The sequence below is a fragment of the Protopterus annectens genome, chromosome 8.part0 (genome assembly GCF_019279795.1).
Source record: "Protopterus annectens isolate FY-2018-M chromosome 8.part0, PAN1.0, whole genome shotgun sequence".
In the NCBI taxonomy this organism is placed as follows: Eukaryota; Metazoa; Chordata; order Ceratodontiformes; family Protopteridae; genus Protopterus; species Protopterus annectens.
In genome coordinates, this window is record NC_056741.1 from 1,809,928,925 (window position 1) to 1,809,945,015 (window position 16,091).

At 38.2% G+C, this 16,091-nt stretch overlaps 1 protein-coding gene across 1 annotated transcript in view; it reads left to right on the forward strand.

Moving 5' to 3' along the window:
- The window catches only part of HYDIN (HYDIN axonemal central pair apparatus protein), a 6,673,197-nt gene that overhangs the window by 6,008,035 nt on the left and 649,071 nt on the right, over positions 1–16,091 (forward strand). Inside the window, exon 75 of the mRNA XM_044079523.1 lies at positions 3,064–3,233. Coding sequence (XP_043935458.1) covers positions 3,064–3,233 — 170 coding nt within the window. The remainder of the gene's footprint in view (positions 1–3,063; positions 3,234–16,091) is intronic.

Sequence of the window (16,091 nt, forward strand, 5' to 3'; positions counted from 1 at the left end):
GGATATGGATAGTAAGATAAAAGCAATGAAAATGTTTCTAGTCCTTTTAGCCTTAAATACAGGTGAGATATCTTTTTATCAACCAGAAGAGAATATTGGACCATGATTAATAAAGTGTTGATGGAATTTATTTGGGAGTGCAAGCATTAAGTAGGATAAGTTGTTTATACCCAAAACTAATTTAGAGAAATATTTTAGAGATACATAGTTAAGGCTCATATATATATATATATATATATGTATATATAGATATATATATATATATATATATATATATATATATATATGTATATATATATATATATATATATATATATATATATATATATATGTATATATATATATATATATGTATGTGTGTGTGTGTGTGTGTGTGTGTAGCTATGTCAACCTAATGAATTACTATAACAGTGAGCTGCAAAATGGCGAGACAAAAATGATGAAAGTTTACATTCATGAACATGCAGTTCACCACAAAGGGAGTCATTTGGCCAATGTGGTGAACTTTGCCTTTTCTCCAGTGTACTGCGATCTCGGAATTGGTATATTTAGTTGGGGGGAGTGTGGGGGCACAGCCCCTATATGGGTGGTGTGGCGGTTTTATTTGCTTCATTTTTTTTTTTGTAGGTTTTGTTGTCCGACTGTTTACTTACCAGGGGAAAATGTACTATGATCTGAACATTCATGAATATAAACTTTTGTCGTTTTTGTCTCTTCATTTTGCAATTTGACGTTATCGTAATTAGTTATTTTGACATAGATTCATGTATTTATATATATATATCAAACAAAATGTCTCCAAGTTCCAAGATGGCTGAACATTGTTCAGCAGCTTGATTTCAGCTGTCCCAGTATGAAAAAAAGAAACTGAGAAATAAGAGCCAGTGACAATTGTCCGCTTGAGTAAAATTTACTTACCACCTAATAAGTACACTGCCTGTATGCCAGCAAAGAAGAATGGTAGAAAACCTGAAAGAAAATCAACCAGAAATGGTGAAGAGAACACTGGCTAGGAAAAATCCACCAGAAAACAGTTCAAGTTTCAACTGTGATATAAGAGATGGCTTCCATTAATTCGTTGTACTCAGAGGTGATTAAAATAAATTAAACATTGTTGGAGTATATCATCTCAAATATTAAAAGGCTGAAACAAATAGAAGAAGCTTTAACTAGCCATTTTAGATGAACTGATAAAACAGCAAAAATCTGAGGTTAAAATGAAGAAAATGTTGTCTTCAGTATGTAATTTCTATAAAAGAGCTTTTTAAAAAGTGTTAGAATTAGAAGACAGATTGCACAGAGAAAACCAGAGACTTTCTGCTGTACTAGAGACTCTGAAAGGAACACTCTATAATTTTATGAAAGCACAAATAAGCAACTGGACTGCTATTTTACAGCTGGATTTCTTAATTGGTTAAGGACACATCGGGTGTGTATGCTCCAAATCTGACCATGAGAATGCAGCTAAGACCTGTATCAGTGAAGATGCAATTATGCCAGCAGAAAGAGTTGGTCCTGACAAAACTGTATCCAAAGGGAAAAGTATTTAAAATTGAAGACAGCAGAATGTTTATGGAAAATTATTATTCACTGTACACCAGGTAGGGAAGCAGAAGTAGGAGGCAATGAGGCTTGGTAGACTACACTGTTCTTCACTAGAGCTAGAGCCTCAGGGACCTTGAAGGATTCACAAGACCACCATGACCATATGCTCTTTCTCTGCAACAAGCAATACAATTACTAATCCTTTAGGAAAATGTGTCTCCAGTAGGCAGACTAGCTGTTGATCTTTTCAGAGGACATCACTAGCCTTAGAGAGATCACCAGAAGTATAATAATAAAGCAATAGCAGCTGTAATAATAATAATAATAATAATAATAATAATAATATTACTAACAAAAAGCTTGAAAGTTTTTCTTTACTGGGTACTTTTCTCTCTCTTTATCTGGAACTCCTCAAGATGAAACTGATGAATTACTGAATGTTCTAGTGTGCAAAGAAGAACTGAAGATGTTATGAGCTGTTCTGTCTTTTCTATGCCATAGAATCATAGTGATATCCCAAGCATGTGGAGTAAGACCTCTTCCATTCTGTGAGTGTTTGAAAGCACTAGATGTCAGGACAGTAGAACAGATGTCCATCTGTAACTAATTCCCAGATATAATGAATCATACTGCAGTATTAAGCTCTATGATAAACATAAAATGCCTCAGTAATACTGTAAGTCCTCCTTTTCTCCCTTTCCCAATATTCATGATTGAAATGTCCCCCATGTAGGCTATCCACCATTCATTACATTATTCCATGAATGATTTCTCCTCTTGTCTGGAAACATATTTTTACATTCTCAGTGTAACTTAAATAATCCTTCTCAGCTCAAGACTTTTGCCTCCATCATGCATCAGACTTCTGACACTTTGACACCGCCCCACCTGTATATCTACAGCATTCACGTTTAGACACCATTTAATCTACTTCTAAAGTCTGCACATCTTGTAGTTTATTTATGTTCTGATTAGCTTAGTGCTTTGGACCTTAAAGTTATATTTAATGTCGTAAAGAAAACTGTCTGCTAAATTTAACTATATTAGTGATGGGAACTCTAGATATTCCCTTTTGTATTTTCCAGGATGGCACTTTGTTAATTTCCCGCCTAATAAATTTAAACTGTTAACAGATGTATGATGTTGGAAGGAATACATTTGATGCTGGATTTGCAAAACTGTAGGAACTGCAGATAAAACAGTATTGTTGCAATTGTAGGTAAGCAGAAATAAATAATACACAATCGAGGGAGCCACCAAGTGATAATCAGAAATATTTATTTTACAATGTAATGAAATATACGGTTACGAAACATTTGTTTAAGATGTAAGTACAGTTTGTGTGTGCCCTACCTGGTACACTTCACAAATCACACTTATTTGGGCAAAATGAGTTTCAGGAATATTTAGAAATAAAATATATCTAACCTGAGCTTGTGGGATTTAAAGTAAAAAAACAGTTTTCTTTTTCAATTAATTTTCGTAATTTCTACAATTTATTTTGCCTTTTGTTTGCAGATACAAAATGGACCTGTTTTTAAATGCATCCTCACAGGATGTGCTGTAGCCCCCGGTGTTCACTTCTCCTTTACCAAACATGATTTTGGGGCTTCTTTCATTTACCATGCTGGAATGCCACTCAACAGATGCATCTTGGTCATCACAAACAAAGAGGAACGAGAGATCAGGTATGCAATATGTGCCATCTGCCTGTCAGGCATATACTAATTCATGTATTTTCTCATGTTTCTGCATACATTTAAAGTTAAAATGCCCTCCTTTAAGCATAGAAAGGGTAATCTGTTGTATGATTTATTTTCAACTGTAATATGTTTATTTGATTTCTTAACTGCAAAGTGTCCAGCTGGATGGTACCCATTTTATTGAAGGTCTGGGGATAAAATCCCAAAATAATGAGAATTATAGCATAGACACTACTTTCACTGTACTGCACATAGTCTACAAATGCATACTAGAAGAAATGCATTAATAAAAAAAATAGATAAAACTGTTATAGTAAGCTTAATACATGGCCTACTGTGAATGCAAACACAGCCACAGGAAGTGGCACCTGTTCATTAAATTATAAACTGTGAAATGTAAGCTGTTTACAGGATAATGCACTAGGCTGCAATAGCTGAGATAAACAAAATGTGGAATTAAGCAGAGAATGCAGTGTTCAGCTGTGCTTTGGTCATGTGTAAGATGGTGGCATACTGGCTGGTAATGCTGTAAAACACCACAGTTCTGTTTTTACTATTTTTACTTGTTGGATTATCTGCTTAAATTTTACTTAAATTACTGTTAAATCTTCCACAGTATCACTTCAGGACCTGGATTACATCTGCTCCCTTACTAACAAATCTTTACTGTGAGTACTGGATTCTACCTGTTACTTCTCTCTGTGAACTGCTGATGCCTGATTCCTTCACAATTGCTATGTTGTCTCTTCTCTGATTAATCCCAACATGTTGTAAAACCATTAACCTGTACTGCTGCGCTACGCTAGCTGCATTTGGACACCTTTCTTTCTATCAAAGTTTGTTATTGGAACTTTTCAGCGCTTGCCTGTGGAGCTTGCCTTGGGCTTTGTTTTGGAAAAGATCAGTTCTGTGTGGTGAGCCCTTGTTTGCTTTTTCATTCTGAGTTTTTTCTCACATGCCAGCAATTTTTTTATTGAAGTACTGTTTCACTACCCTACTGACTAATCACAGCTTTTTCTGTAAGTTGCAGATTGTAAGTTGCTTAACTGCTTTTATGTTTGGCATAATTTTTCATATGGACTTTGTTCTTGTCTATGAATTAGATCTGTCCTGAGTGATTAGTCTGGGTTTGTGTCACTTTATTATAGGTTTCCTGTATGGTATCTCAGTACTGATTTTATCATCCACAACAGGAATGTTAAGAGCCCTGACTCCTCGTGACTGATTACAGTTCATAATTCTGTTAGATGTTACAGGAATCATTCTGAGTTATTTGCTAGTGGCAGCTCCCGTTTTTTTAATTTACTCTTCCTGCACTACTTCTGTCATTACACTTGTCACTTTCTGGCACTACGTACTTAACTGTTGTTAACCATGAACAGCTTTTTCAACAACTCCATTTACAGGCCATTGGGGGTGGCAGTGGCTTTTGTGCTTTGACATTCATTGAATCTACCAGCTTCCAGATTGTTTGGCTAGAAATACTGTATTTATAAGTGCCTTTATTCCAGACCCTATATTTGTTTTTGTTCTTTGACATTGGTCATCATTCTGTTATAGGGCTGGAAGTCTAGAATGTACTGATCACTCCCATCTCATAATATATCACTGTACTGACTTATTTCAAATTGGTCTGGCAGCCACTGGACTAGCTTCCTTCATCAGAGATAACTTGCTTTGTTGAGCTGGCTTTTGGGGGCTGTCATGAGACCTATTTTACTGTGACAAGTGTTAAGATCTTTCATTAGTGGATCATATGTTAGCACTGCAGGTATTCGCTGCATATTGTACTCTTGCTATCAGCTGCGACTACAGCCTTGAGCCTTTTCCTGTTATGATACATATAAACTGTTCCCTATCCTGGGCTTATTTCTTTCACCACTCAGTGTCCTCACTTTCATATCTGGACTCTAATCAGGCTGCCAGTGATTTCAGTCCTTTCTGTGCTTTGTTCTGGACTTACAAGTTCAGATATTCTGCTGTCTCCTTTTGGCTGTGCTATAGATGGTCCATATAGTCTGTTAATGCTGGACTTGAATTTCACATATTAAAGTGCTCTTTATTGCTCTTTGGGATCTTTTGGAGTGTCTCAGAAATAATTAACACGGATTTGGTCCCTGTAGTGTACCTTTGGAATAATATGTAAATTTTGTTGTTTACCAGGATGGTCTGACTGGCTCGATAGAATCCATTTTCAGCAGAGGCCTGGGAGAAAAGCTCCAGGTATACAGCTCAGCAACCTTCTGCCTGGAGGACTGCAGAGTTCTACAGCAGCAGAGAGACAAAAGAGAGACTTTGGAGTGATTAAGTATCATTTTTCTGCATTTTCTTGCTGCCTTTAGCTAATTCTGCCTAAAACACTGATTTTTTTAGAGTTTCTGTGATTTAAAAAACTTGTTTCAGCTACATATTGTACTTATTTTACTGCCTGCACTTTAACAGTCATTTTTGTGTTTAAATTACCTGTTTAACAGTTGTAGGCTACACATTCAAGTGTGATAGCCATTTCTGTGCATTTAAAGTGTTTTTTGATTGTATCTGCTTTATTTTCTGAAAAGAAAAATACTTGTTTTCCCACCTTTCTAAGCTAGTATAGTCCAGTTTTCAGGTTAGTGCTGAATTCAGGGCTGTGTTACAAGTTTCTATGTTTGCCCATACCTTACTTGGATAGAAGGAAGTTTCTCTGTTCACCTGTGAGAGAGGGGAGCTTTGAGCACCCTATCTGTCCCTGGAGGAGTGGTTTCAGCCCAGGAATAAGTAGTTTATTGGCCATTTTGAGCTAATTTCTATCTATTTCATTTCCCTGCTATAAAACCCATATTTGCAAGGTTTTTTATGCTTGTATACAGCTCAGCAAGCTCCTGCCTGGTGCCCTGCAGAGTTCTACAGCAGCAGAGACACAAAAGAGAGATTTTGGAGTGATTAAGTATCATTTTTCTGCATTTTCTTGCTGCCTTTAGCTAATTCCACCTAAAACGCTGATTTTTTAGACTTTCTGTGATTTTAAAAAGCTTGTTTCAGCTACACATTGTACCTATTTTGCTGCCTGCACTTTAACAAAGTCATTTTTGTGTTTAAATTACCTGTTTAACTGTTGTAGGCTACACACTCAAGTGTGATAGCCATTTCTGTGCATTTAATGTGTTTTTTTGATTGTATCTGCTTTATTTTCTGAAAAGAAAAATACTTGTTTTCCCACCTTTCTAAGCTAGTATAGTCCAGTTTTCAGGTTAGTGCTGAATTCAGGGCTGTGTTACAAGTTTCTATGTTTGCCCATGGTTTACCTTTATAATGCAGATCCTGATATGGGCGACTCGACTTGCGCGAAGGCCAAAATGCAATCATCACCAAAGTCGACTTACGAATGTGCGAACGGCAAAACCTCGCCCCATTTTGACCCATGGTAGCATGGGTGTGGAGGTGTTGTGTGGCTGGTAATGTCGAACGTCGAATGTTTTTCGACATTTAAAAATTTTCACGGTTTCAGTTTGCACAAAACGCGTCGAAGAAGTGGCCGTTCGACAAAGTGCAATCGCCTATTTAAAGGTAAACCTTTGCTCATACCTTACTTGGATAGAAGGAAGTTTCTCTGTTCACCTGTGAGAGAGGGGCTCTTTGAGCAGCCTATCTGTCCCTGGAGGAGTGGTTTCAGCCCAGAAATTAGTAGTTTATTGGCCTTTTTGGGTTAATTTCTATCTCTTTCATTTCCCTGCTATAAAACCTGCATTAATGTGGTTTTGTGCACCGGGCAGCACCGGTGAGCTAAGGTATAACTATTCCTGGCTCCACAGAGTCTACTCTTCAATTTTGTCCCTTGGAACTAGACAAACTTTCAACTTAACCACTCAAACCATTCACTTCTCAGCCCGGCACTTGCTCAAAACTCATAGCAAGCACTAATAAACCTTAGCACTAACCCCCCCCCCCCTATACTGTAGAATAGGACAAGGCTCTCTTTTCGGCCTTACCAGACAATCAGTAAAACAGCTCACTGTACCTATCCAGGCATATCTAAAGGGGAGTTTCAGGTGTACTCTCCGGTCCAACTGGTGAATCTGGGCATTTTGAGGCAATGTTACAACTGCCTCATGTACACAGCCCTCTCCTCCTACCACCAAACACTAATACATGCAAGAGATGCAATTACACAGCCAAACTGGAGGCTAAGCTCTCTCATCCCCAGACTGGACCAGACAGTCAGGAGAAGAAGGGAATTACTTGCATCACACCACCAGTCTCACATACATCTATGAAACCAGCACCGGCAAAAAACACACATAAATATACAAAAACATACTCGGAGGCTCTAAATAAAAATTTGCAAAAGCAACAGAGACCTCCAAAGCAGACATCCAAGCAACCTTCACCCCCCCAACACAAACCATGAAACACATACTTCACAAAACCAGTGTGCCACACAATCACAGCCCTTAAGGCAAAATAACATACCCAAAACACTAGTAATAGGTGACTCTATAGTCAGGCACACTGACGTCCCACTCACTAGGCTGAACAAGGAGAAGGTTACTGTTAGCTGCCTATCAGGTGTCAGGATCCACCAAATAACGCAAGCACTCAGGTCACTCCAGAACAAGTTCAAATACGACTCTGTCATTGTCCATGTTGGTGTGAATGACCTGAGCCGTACCTCTCTGGACCACATGAAAAGAGACATGGAGGACCTCACTGATCACGTAGCCCAGGCCGGTATGACCCTGACCCTGAATAGCATTCTGACCTCACCAAGAATGATACCACGGTATAAAGAAAAAAATATCAATTTCAACAATTGGATAAGCTTCTGGTGTCATTCAAAGGGGATCCAGTGTCTGTCAGCCTGGGATGACATGCTCAACAAGCCACTCTGTTTCACTAGAGACAGCTTGCACCTGCCACCCTTAGGCTTTCGTATACTGGCAAAGGCTCTTGCCACCCCCATAGTGCCTTTTTTAGGCAAGGCTCAAAAGACAAACCCACCACTGTAAATAGCACAAGTAACAAAAAACTGACGGTAATGCTACTCAATGCCAGAAGTCTAAACCTCAAAATGTATGCGCTCAAGGCACTCCTTAGTATGGAGAAAATCGATATATGTGCAGTAACAGAAACCTGGTTTAAGGCTCCAGAGAGCACCCCAGCACTACCAGGCTACAACTCATACCATACATTTCGGCCACAAAACCCAGACCGAAATACAAAAGGCAGGGGCGTATCCATATTCATCAAGGATACCCACACCTCCCGGTTAGTGGCACAGCACGATGCTTCAGAGATCATCCACGTGCAACTAAAAGTGGGCAGAACTGAAGTTCAAATTGTAGCTTGCTACAGATCACAAACTATGTCCCAGGACCCCCATTCTGCATTTCTGGAAACACTGGGAAACATAAAGGTCCTACCAAACACCCTGATATTGAGTGATTTTAATTACCCAAACAGTAACTGGGAGAACTACTCAAGTACTTACTTCCTTGCCCAACATTTCTTAAAATGTATAAACTCAAATGCCTTGGATCAACTGGTCAACACCCCACCAGAGGTGACAACATATTGGACTCGGTCATCACCAACATGGGCAACTGGTGTTCCACACTGGAGGTCAACCCCTCACTGATTAGATCTGACCATAAACTAATCACTCTGGATATCCACATTCCGCCCCCACCCCCGGTCAAAGAAACCACTGTGAAAAACTTTTCAAAAGCAAACTTCACATTACTTAAGACCAAGGTGGAAAGTTTCAAATCCCCCATGCTAAAGGATAACACTGCCCAAGCTGCAAAATCCTTTACTAATGCACTCTACAGGCACCTACAAGAATGCATGGATCGTGCTATCCCAAGCAAAACCAAGACTCACTCCTCCAAGAAAAGGAAACTAGTCTGGTGGACCCTTGCCATAAACAAGTTATACATTAGATGGAGGAAACTAGTACAGAAAAGAGTAAAATCCCAAGAGGGGAAGACATCCCTGATCAGTATCAGCAATGATCCCTCATAAAATCATCCAAGGCTAGCTTTGAAAGAAAATTTGCCAAGGACTCCAAAGATAACCACAAGGCATTCTTTAGCTATGTCAAGAATCTAAGTGCAATTCCCAGATCTGCTTGGAGTTAGTGCAGAATGGCACAAAATACACTGAACTGACTGATATTGCCAACATCCTGGCAGACAGGTTCAGTACAAACTTTACCCCCTCTCACTCCCAAAAGGGCCCATAACCATACCAAAAGAATGTAGTGCCCCTGAAATCACAGACACTCAGGTTAAAACAGCCCTCTCCAAAGCCAAAAACACAGCATCAATTGGACCGGACAGTGTCCCAGACTGCATCCTGCATAAGCTCAAAGATGAACTAACCCCTCACCTAAACACACTGTTTAAACTCAGCCTCTCCACAGGCTACATGCCCATAGAGTGGTGCACAGCAATGGTTATTCCGCTCCACAAAGGTGGAGCCACAACAGACCCCGGGAATTATCAACCTATAAGCCTGACTAACTTGGTCTGCAAGGCTATGGAGCACATCATCGTGGATCTCATTAACAGAGACACTGGGAACCTCCAAACACTGGATTCTACCCAGTTCGGCTTTGTTAAGGGCAGATCATGCATCCTAAACCTGGTGGACTTCTTTGAGACAGTTACCAAGGCTATAGACAAGGGAAAGGTGGTCCACACAGCCTACCTAGACCTCGCAAAAGCCTTCGACACCATTCCTCATTATGGTATTATAGACAAGCTCACCAGCCTGAACATAAACCCCTACATCACAAGATGGGTTGCCAACTGGCTCACGGACAGAACCTACATGGTAATAGTTGGAGGAGCTAGGTCTGGCTCTAAACCAGTTACAAGTGGCATTCCCCAGAGCTCAGTCCTAGGACCCCTTCTGTTTGGCATATACTTCTAAGAGGTACAGGCAAGCACAGGAGAACTTTGGCTGACCAAGTTCGCAGATTACTGCAAACTAGGGGCTATAATTGACTCTCCGGCTGACACAGACATCCTCCAAAAGGGTCTCACTGAGACAGATACCTGGTGTCAAAACCATGGCCTCAAGCTTAATGCCAAAAAGTGCATAGTCATCCCCTTTGGGAAAAACAAAGTACCCATAAATTACCACATAGGTGGTAGCCCCCTAAATACGGAAGATGAAATAAGGGTTCTGGGGACCCAAGTAGATAGTAATCTCTTCTTTGATAATCACATTGCCAAAATGGTTAGAAAATCCTTCTATGTGGCCCACCTAATCACAAAAGGGTTTACATCCAGATCAAAAGAGGTCATTGTGCCCCTCTATGCATCACTCATCAGACCCATCATAGAGTACAACGCCCCATTTGGGATGTACTTTAAAGACACGTGCAACAGTTGGAAAGACCACAGAAATACCTCATCAAGAGGATCACTGGCCTCAAACAGATTCCCCTTGCAGCTCGACTGAAGAAACTCCAGCTGTACGGTTGCATACCGCCTACTCAGAGGTGATGTCTGCCTGACATACAAGTCCATGTCCAACCCAAAATTGATGGACATGCTCCACCTAAAGAAAACCATATCCCCTCGAGCCACACTCTCTAGGGATCTAAACCTCACCACAACAATAAATAGGATGTGCTGGAGGTATAGATTCCTGTCTCAGAGACTTCCCATGCTCTGGAACAAGATTCTAATCTACATTAGGCAGAGCTCCTCACTAATGCTCTTCAAGAGAAACCTTGACGAGTAGATGGGAAACAGGAAGTTTACCCTGGGGATCACTTCAATGGCTCTGCTGGACAGAGGCACAGGGGACTAATCTAAGGGGACGGTGAAAGCCAACACATTCTGGCTAGGCTTATAAATGCTTTTGGGCAGATAACCTAGTACCTACCTATGAACCTATGAGCATATAGCACAGTACAAATACATTGTAGTCCAAAAATAATACAAGTGACATGAGGAATACTATACAAAAATAAATTCATAGAACATAAACTAGGTTACAAGTTATACTACACATTTGGACAATTCTATTCAGTTGTATCATTATAGAAAATTTTAGTCATTCTAACAACATATACATAACCTATGAGTAGATGTAGTATGTGGGTAGTACAATGTATGGGATTGGTTGTTATAGTACATAAAAGTAAAATATTGGTTTCATTTGGGAAAATAATAGCAGAAGAGTTAGTCATTCAGAAAGATAGTGAGAGAGTTGAGAAGAATTACAGACTGTGCAGTAGCCTAAGGATATGGTATAGACACAGAGAAGGAGTTACAAGAGACATTACAATCTTGTAAACTGTGAAGGCATGAGAAGCAACAGAAGAAGAAGAAAATGAAGCTAGCATGGAAGAAGAGGAAGAGCTGAGCATTGTGCCAGATTTATACAGGAACAGAGCCATAATTTTTGAGACAAATTTTTAAAGAGGTTTTAAAGCAGTTTAGCCCAGGGATAGAGCTGGTAGCAAGAGGTAGAAAAATGGACAGTGTACCTGAACAGGGATAACTGGTGGGTTGGGATACTAGGATCCAATCTAGGGTGGATGAGCAGGTAAGATCTTTGCTGTATCTTGTTGGACTATTGATAAGCTGTGAAAAAACATACAGATTGATACTATTTATGGTGGAGTTGGAAGCAATGGTCTGCCAATCTATATTAACGTCTCCTAAGATTATTGTTTCATGATTTATTGTTTGGGATGTCCAGGATAATATATCTTCCAACACTGGTATATTGTGACCTGGTGGGATATATATATATATTACTATTATGCAAATTATTTTTGTTTTGTTGAAGTTCAAAAAATAAATTAGTACCTCAGCATTAGAAAAGGTGAGTATATTAATGGTGTAGGATGTGATATTGAGTGGAGAGGGATATAGAAGGGCTCTTCCTCCCCCTTTCTTTTTATATCTATATCATATGGTTATTGCTAAGTTTGGAGCTATTATTTCTGAGTCTTTTACATTGGGGTGTAGCCATGTTTCATTAAGAGATAATATGTCAGATTTATTTTGATCAGTCCAAATCCAAGTATGCACTGGGGCTATTTTATTACATATAATATATATATATATATATATATATATATATATATATATATATATATATATATTTATACACACACACATGCATACCTACATACACATTAATGACATTAAGTGGGGTATATGATTTACATTCCATCCATAAGTTTAACAAAGTCAAAAAAAGTCCAGTAGTTCTCAGCCACTTTTTCTTGCAAAGCCATGTTTCACAAATGGGATTGCTTTATTGCCTCCTATTCATTCTGTAATTTCACTGTTGCTGACCTTCCTGTTCATCTGCATCTTTCAAAAACAGACCCTTGTTCAAGTCCAAGGTACTCCAGATTCTTCTAGTCAACTCTTGGGCTTTTTTCTTTTACTCAAGCTTGTTCATTGGAGCACTGGAAAAGGTTCCACTGGTAAAGTCTCTCTATGAGCTTTTGTCAGAAGAATAAAAAACAGATTCCCCTTCTGCTTGCTGACTCTCTCTTTTTTTTTTTTTTGCATAAACTATTATTTTCTCCTTAACCTGATCTGCATCCGAAAATGTCTTTGATCCTCCAAAAAAATATTCTAAAGTCAGCTGGATACAGCAGCTTTAATGTCCCACCTGCCTGTCTACATTTTCTGATTGCTGGATAAATTTGCTTCTGTTCTGCATGGTATATAGTAAATAATCATTTTCCACAAATGCTCTGCCACTTTTCCCTTATGCTACAATTTTCTCAGGATCAAATCCTTCTGCTGGTGTGAATGCAACTTTACTAATACAGGTTTTAGCTACTTTCTCTTGGCCAGATTTGGAACATACACTTGATGTGCCATTTCAATTAACAAATCTTGCTGTGGGGACTTCCAGGATTGGCTGCACACTGATCATCAGCTTAACTTTACCTCACCCAGTATGAAAAAAGAATCTGGAAGATAAGGGCTAGTAATTCTGACAGTTTTAGTAAAATTCAGTTACTGGCTAGTAAGTACATTGCCTGGGTCCCAGCAAAGAAGAAACTTAGTGAGCCTGAAAGAAAATCAACTAGGTGAAGAGAAAACACTGACTGGGAAGAATCTTCTGTATCTTTCCAGCAAAAATCAGTTCAAGCTCCAGCTTTGGTACAAGAGATGGCTCCCATTAATTCAGAGGAATAAATAAACCAAATATGCTCAGAGCTGATTAAAATAAATGAAACATTGAAGGAGTATATCAACTTAAATAACAAAAGGTTGGAAAAATGGAAGAAGCTTTAAACAGCTATTCAGATGAACTGATTAAACAGCTATTTAGATGAACTGATAAAACTGTAAAAATCAGAGGTCAAAATGAAGGAAAGGCTGGCTGAGTATGAGAGTTCTCAAAAAGAACTGTTTCAAAATATGGTAGAGTTAGAGGACATAGCACGCAGACAAAACCTAAGATTTTCTGCTGTACCAGAGAAACTGAAAGAAACAGACTGCATTAATTTTATGAAACCATAAATAAACAAACAGATTGGTATCACACAGCAGGATTTGTTAATTGAAAGGCCTCTTCATGAGTATGCTCCAAACCTGACCTTGAGAAAGCAGCCAAATGCAATTATACTAGCAGAAAGAGTTGTTCCTGGCAAAACTGTGGCAGAAGGACAAAGTATTAAAAATATAAGATAGTAGAGTGTTTGTGGAAAATTATTATTCACTATACACAAGGTAGAAGAAAAGCTAATTTATCCTGACAGGGAGTGTTGAGAGGCAGGTGTGAGATTCAAGCTGCTGTATACAGCTGTCTTTAGAAGGTTTTTTCCAGAGGACCAGAGTCATTTTTGATGCCAAACAGGCTAAGAAGGAAATAGAGCCACCAAACAGAAAGGAACTCTACTTCTCATTCTTCTGATAAAGCCCATAGAGAGACTTTGCCAGTGAAACGTTTTCTAATGTTCCAAAGGAAAATGCTTGAGAGACAAAAAAATCACAGGAAATAATTAGAAGAGTAAGGAATACCTTGGACCTTGGACTGCAACCACAGTGTGGGGTTGTTGAGATGGAGATGAACAGGAAGAAGCCCATCAACACTGAAATTAGTGAATAAATATGACACTAAAAAGCATCAATCACATTTGTGAAGTATGACTTTACAAGAAAAAAATGGCTGAAAAAGATTGTACTTTTGTTAACTTTGTTAAACATGTGGGGAGACTGAAATACATATACCCCACTTCTTATCCTGAATGTTTGGAAGGACTATAAAAAAACAGAAAAAAGGAGTAAATGTAAATAAAATATTTTTTGTTCTAAACAGTATTTGTATAAAACATTTCATGATAAATTGCATGTTATTTAATAAAGCATTTTCAGTGATTGTTGTATGTGATAAAGATACTGAAGTAAAGAAGTACTTTTTAGTTTTAAGAAATATAGGCATTTTAATGAAATAAGGGTAGAAAGGCTGGACAAAAACATGTTCAAGTTAATATGCTGTAATCTTGTACTGTTTGAATGGAGGCTGGGGTGTAAAACACTGATTATAATATATGTAGAGTTGAGATGTTTTTTCTTACTTTTGCATAGATGAATACCTGGATTAATGTCCATGGCTTAATCGAATAACAATTTGCTTTTGTGAGCATCTGTGCTATAAAAATAAGAAAATACTGTGAACGTAATAAAAAGTTTTTGTTTATCAAATAAGTTTTCAGTGTGAGTCCAGAAGTCTGTCGCTTGGAGCAGCTATACATTGTTATGTTTTCATGAATACAAGCTGACTATAGGTCCAGGCAATATTTCTCGAGAACTCTGGACATTGTTTGTTGGGAGAAATTTAAAATTAAAAGGTATAAGGGCAAGCAGCTTAGTAAAAAAATAAAATTTGAAATTATTGGAAGTGAATAAAACTGAATGGCAATTTTCCTTGTACCTCAACGTATTTACTAAATAGTGTATAATTTAGTCTTATTTAAAGATAACCAGTGCACTTTTTTAAGGCTATACATTAATGTTTTCTGAAAGCATAAAATCCTAGATGAACAATATTTACTGTCATTTTGTTCATGAGTCTTTGCACTTTCTAATACTGCCTATTAAAAGAGGCAAGACCACAAAAAGGTCTGGACACCATAAGGACCTATGAGTGTGAACTGGAAGTGTACAAAAAAGGCATTTTAGGCTTGAATTAGTTAAACAACTTTTTTTTATAATAACTCCAGAGCACAAACCTTTAGCACAGCGACTTGGGCAACAGAAGGTAGAAAGTGTTTTGTCAAGCCTATAACAAGAAAAAATAACCAAAAATCATGTAGAAGAGGTATTAGACATATTTTGGAAATTTTATGGAAATGTGTGTAAAACAGAGACATGTGGAAATCAAGACAAAGCACAGATGGAAATATTTATGGATGACTTAAGTATGACAAGGTTAGAGGTAGGTGAGGCGTAACAATCAGGAGATGTGATCAAAATATGATGTGTATTGAATCTGCAGGAAAGTCTCCAGGAATAGATGGTATTCCTGTAGAAGCTTGGAAGCTAAGAGGGAAGAAAGTGATGAAGATCTAGAAGGTTTTGTTTAATAGTATTTGAAAAGGAAAAGCACAAAAATCCTGAAAAAATGCTGTAGTGGGTGAAATACTTACACTTTAGACACAGTTTTATACAGGCCCATTTCAGTATTAAACTGTGATTATAAAGCATTTATGTCCTTAATAGCTAAAAGAACAAAGGTGTTGCCAAAATTGATACATAGGGATCATTATGGTTTTGTGGAGGGGAAGGAAACATTTGACAACATTAATAGAAAAATAATGTTCCAGCGGGAAGCGGAATGTAAGAAAACTGCTGCTGTTTGTGTGTCCTGATG